At 53.9% G+C, this 4,997-nt stretch overlaps 1 protein-coding gene across 1 annotated transcript in view; it reads left to right on the forward strand.

Moving 5' to 3' along the window:
- Positions 1-1,280: 1,280 nt before the first annotated feature.
- The window catches only part of IDH3B (isocitrate dehydrogenase 3 (NAD+) beta), a gene marked incomplete at its 5' end in the record, with an annotated part of 5,236 nt that continues 1,519 nt past the window's right edge, over positions 1,281-4,997 (forward strand). The window contains 6 exons of the mRNA XM_009580758.1: positions 1,281-1,427; positions 2,258-2,378; positions 2,814-2,874; positions 3,584-3,716; positions 4,021-4,154; positions 4,595-4,697. Coding sequence (XP_009579053.1) covers positions 1,281-1,427; positions 2,258-2,378; positions 2,814-2,874; positions 3,584-3,716; positions 4,021-4,154; positions 4,595-4,697 — 699 coding nt within the window. The remainder of the gene's footprint in view (positions 1,428-2,257; positions 2,379-2,813; positions 2,875-3,583; positions 3,717-4,020; positions 4,155-4,594; positions 4,698-4,997) is intronic.

Below are 4,997 nucleotides of genomic sequence, written 5' to 3' on the forward strand. Positions count from 1 at the left end.
GCAGTGTTGATTGCAGTGGGAAAAATCCTTTTGGTCCAGTCCTTGCTATTTAATCCTAAATTTACTGTAGCTATGTGTAGTAGTTAACGTAAAATAACAGAGGAAATAGAGATCGAATAAGGTGAGAGTGAGCAGTAGCTTAGCACATACAAGCGTTATTCAGACTCTGTGGTCAGGAAATAAAGACTTGTGATGGAGTGATGAGTTGTTTTCCATGGAACTAAGGGTGAAAGAAACAACCCAAGTGCCAGGTAGCAAATTAACATCGTGTTTGTCGCATTCAGACCAGCAGGATAGTGTGTTCCCATTTATAAGCGAAGGTGTCTTATGTTATTATTTAAGACCTGAGCTGGGGCCCGTGCCGTGGTTCCCTCTGCAGATGCTTTGTTGCTGCTTGAAATTTAGGTAGGCGAGGCTTTCTGCCCTGGGACTTGGTTCCGAGATACTAAAAATCAAAAGCAAAGACTATCTTGTCTTTCTTTTCCCACTTGCTCTTTCATTTTGCCTTTCCGTGATCACCGTTTGCCTACGCTTCATGTCACTGACACACGTGCATTTCCCACGTCATACAGCGTTGCTGCTTGTTTACTCCTTTTGTTGTCCGATTACATTGTTGGGTGCAGTTCTTGTCTCTGACTGTGACTTCTGGTCCCTGAGGCTGGTTCTGTGAAATCTCGTGCCTGGAGGTCAGCTCTGTACAGGGAATTACTTGCTAAAGGAGATGAGGATTAGTAAAAGGACTGTGTGAAAACAGGAGGCAGCTACGGGGGGGAGCCGGCAGCATTGATTTGGAGGTGGATCGCCTGTGGATCGTCTCAAGAATTATCTTTGAGACTGATTTTGTCTTCAGGACCAAAAAAAAGCATGTTCCACAAAAAGCCGCGAGACAATGTGAATGCAACAGGAAGAGGAGGCTGTTGCAGAGGAAGGCTTAGGAGGTTCTGAGGACGTGAAGTAGAAACGAGGGAAAATTTAACAACATGAGATTGTGCTCTTAGCTCCCAGTAAGGATTTCTGCTGTACAGAGGGAGAGATCGTACCTGGAACTGCTGCTTGAGGAAAGGGTCTTTGGTTGCCCGTGGATCACAGGATATCGGCTGTCTGTGCTGCGCCGTGTGTTCATAACAACACAGGAGCAGGAGCTCTTTAAGTTAAAGCTCGCTGGTAGTACCGCAGTAAATTTCCATTACTAAAAACTATGCTATGGGTGCGGCTGTTCACATTGCAAGTAACCTTCCTGTAGCTCGCTGCGTGCAGGTTGGGGGTCCTGTTTGGATTAGGCTCTGGGGTGCAGCAGAAGGTCTGACTCTGCTTCGCTTTCTGTGCAGTCAGAAAATGCGAAGTCTGAGAGCACGTTCCAGGTCACCATGCTGCCCGGAGACGGGGTGGGCCCGGAGCTCATGCACGCCGTCAAGGAGGTGTTCAAGGTAACGGCTCCTGCCCCTCGCAGGGACGGGGTGGGCGGGGAAGGGAGGAGCTGCAGAGTTGGTTAAAGATGCTGCTGATCCAGAGACCCTCCAGGACCGACCTGTTTTTCTCCTCTGGTGCGGAAGAGAGCCGGTTGTGAAAACCCTGGGCTCTCACCCTTCCCATAAATAGGTTCATTGTGAGCAGCAGTCTTGCAAACTGTCTCATTCGTCAGCGTGAAAATATTCCCAGCCTGGGACTGTGTCCTGGAGCCAGCGGAGTCTGGGACCATCACCCGCTCGGTCCTGCTCCCTCTGCTGAGGCAGCAGCAAGCGCTGATGCTGTCCGGGTTGGTGACGGGGAGGGCACAGGCCATCCTCTCTGCTCCTGTCGGGAGCGTGGCCGCAGGGCTGTTACTGTCCAGCTGTCCAGAACCCTTCGTGTCCTTCTGTCCTCCTTCCTCATCTGTGATGAGCCCTGCTCTCAGGCAGCAATGTCAGAACTCGAGGAGGAAGGCCATAGTTAATAGTTCTGTCTTCTAACACACAAGTTCTGTCACATCAAAGGCAGCAAACATGGGGGTGTCTGCCATGATGCCGGTTATGCAGCTGAAACTATAATTACAGTAGGAAGGGGAGTCCTGGAGTTAAAGGTGACAGAAAACATCGTTTTTGTGTTGGAACTGAAGTGACCCAGAGGTCCGGGTTCCCTCTTCTCACTGAGCAGGCAGTCTGGCTGGTTTAAGGTGTCACGTCCCAGCTCCCCGAGCTCCCCGTCAGCGCCCTCTGCAACGTGTAGCCGAGTCTCTGATCCGACGGGGCGGCGGCTCTTCCTCTGCTCTCTCGTGCAGGCTGCCAGCGTGCCTGTGGTCTTCGATGAGCATCACCTGAGTGAGGTGCAGAACATGGCGTCGGAAGAAAAACTGGATGAAGTGGTTGACTCTATGAAGGAAAGTAAAGTGGCCCTTATAGGTAAGGCCTGGCGCTAGCTGTCTGTCCGGCAAGGAGGGGCTCTCTGCTCTGCCTGCAGGAAGTGTTGCCGTATCTCAGACGCCATTAGGTGCTTTCAGAGGGCAGGAATTTCTGTGGTTAGGGCCTGGAGAAGGAAGCATGCTGTCTTTATGCTAAGCAGCAAATTACTGAAGTACTTGCTGAACTTACCAAAGGGGAGCTTGTATCCGGCTTCTGCTTTTGAAACGAGATCTCCTAGTATGGCCCAGAGAAGTGAAGGGCTTCGTCAGGGTCCCGTGTAGCGAGAGATCAGCCTCCGCGCTTGGCTGAGGATCTCGAGGCACCCCCTGCCCCGACCCGGGCTGCCCTGTCGCCCGGGTTCAGGCGATGTCCTTGGCGGCTGTCAGCGCTGCTCCGTGCTCTGTGTTCTTACTCCTGCTCAATGTTGTCCTGCAGGCAAGATCCACACCCCCATGGAGTACAAGGGAGAGCTGGCTTCTTACGACATGAGGCTCAGGTGAGCCCGGTCCCCCGCTCGGCTGCCCGGGCTGCGCACCGACACGTCAGTCCTTGGGAAAACCGCCTTGCGCTTGGTCGTGGTGTTCTGCCACTGAACTGGGGGCTGAAGGAAGCGAGTCCAGGGCAGATGGGAAATTAGTAAGTTATCGGGAAGCAAAAGATCCTGAGGGAGCTGCCTGTGGCCAGGAGCCTCTGTTGAGTGTGATCCTGCTGCCTGCTTCCTTGGGGGCCCTGGGGAGGAGGGGGTGGGTGGCTGGAAAACGGACAGTGGTGCTTTGAGAGGGGGTCCTCAAAGCCGTGCTGTGACGAGGTGTGGCTGTGATCTGTGAGGGGAAAGGTAGATGGATAGAGAGACAGACAGGTAGGGAAGGCAATGGGAAGACATCTTACCTCTGTTGAGTGTGATCCTGCTGCCTGCTTCCTTGGGGGCCCTGGGGAGGAGGGGGTGGGTGGCTGGAAAACGGACAGTGGTGCTTTGAGAGGGGGTCCTCAAAGCCGTGCTGTGACGAGGTGTGGCTGTGATCTGTGAGGGGAAAGGTAGATGGATAGAGAGACAGACAGGTAGGGAAGGCAATGGGAAGACATCTTAAGAGGTGGGGAGCTGTTTGCGCCATTGCCAGCTGTTACCCCAATACTTGTAGGGAACAGTCGCTGCCCCAGAAATAGCTTATGATGGAATGCTGACTCTGCTGCTGCTTCTCTCGCAGGCGCAAATTAGACTTGTTTGCAAATGTTGTCCATGTGAAGAGCTTACCAGGCTATAAAACACGCCACAACAACTTGGACCTCGTGATCATTCGTGAGCAGACGGAAGGGGAATACAGCTCTCTGGAACATGAGGTACGGGAGCCTCCCTCCCCCGCGCTGGCGCTCTGAGCGACAGTGATGGAGTTAGGAGAGTATTTAGAGATGTGAATACACGCAGACCCAGCAAGAACAGCGATGGGCTGCAGGAGGGATAATGGCAGAAGAAAAGGGATGTGGGTATTAAGGAACCTCTTGATGGGGGGTGATCCAGCGTCAGGGAAACCACCTCATCTCTGTCTCAAAGTGCTGGGACTGTTGGCGTGGTGGGGGCAGGCGAGGCAGGGTGCTGGGCTGCACGGCGCGTGCGCCGTCTGCTCACGCTCCCTTTCCTGTCCAGAGCGCAAAGGGAGTCATCGAGTGCCTGAAGATCATCACCCGGGCCAAGTCGCAGCGTATTGCTAAGTTCGCCTTCGACTACGCCACCAAAAAAGGGCGCTCTAAGGTCACGGCTGTGCACAAAGCCAACATTATGTGAGTGCCACAGGAGCAGGTTTGGAGCACTGCCTGATGGTCAGATACGCGACCGCGGTCACGTCTCGGACCTTGTTGCTCTCAGCTTTTGATCCCGATCAGAGCAACGCCAGTCTGGTCCCAGGCAGGCTGGGCTTTCCCTGGGAATAGTGTTTTTTCCTCTCTGTATGGTCCCGTCTCCAGCATGAGGCCTGACAGCGGCAGCCTGGAGGCTGTCAGCTGAGAAGGGGAAAAGCTCTGGCATTGGAAGCTGATCCCTCGTTGCTCCCCCTGGGCCCCGATTTCACCACCTGTGGCTGCGGCTGTGCAGGGAGGTGGGGTGCTCTAGGGTTGCCTGCCTTCCCCTGCCCTGCTGCGGTGGGATGCCAGTCGCTATTGGATTACCTGTAATGATTTCACTGCTGTCCTGCAAACCCTTTGAATTGTTTCTTGTCTCGCAGGAAATTAGGCGATGGGCTCTTCCTGCAGTGCTGTGAAGAAGTGGCAGAACTGTACCCCAAGATCAAATTTGACACCATGATCATTGACAACTGCTGCATGCAGGTGAGGATCCCGTTTTCCCTGCCCCAGAGCCACTCTGCACCGCCTGCTGCTGCTGGGCCTGCTGCGCCAAGCTGTAAAGATCTGACACCTGAAAAGCTGCTGCGGCTGACAGCTTGGTGGGTCCAGGTGGCCGCCCTGGCCTGAGGTTTGTTGCTTGCACAAGACGGGAGCCTTCTCCCTGCTCTGCTGCAGGTGAGGGCAGGAGCCACAGGGATTGAAGGTGGCAGGGGCATTTAGAATCATAGAATCACAGAATTATTTAGGAAAGACCTTTAAGATCATTGAGTCCAACCGTTAACC

The sequence above is a fragment of the Fulmarus glacialis genome, unplaced genomic scaffold (genome assembly GCF_000690835.1).
Source record: "Fulmarus glacialis isolate BGI_N327 unplaced genomic scaffold, ASM69083v1 scaffold26116, whole genome shotgun sequence".
Classification (NCBI taxonomy): Eukaryota; Metazoa; Chordata; class Aves; order Procellariiformes; family Procellariidae; genus Fulmarus; species Fulmarus glacialis.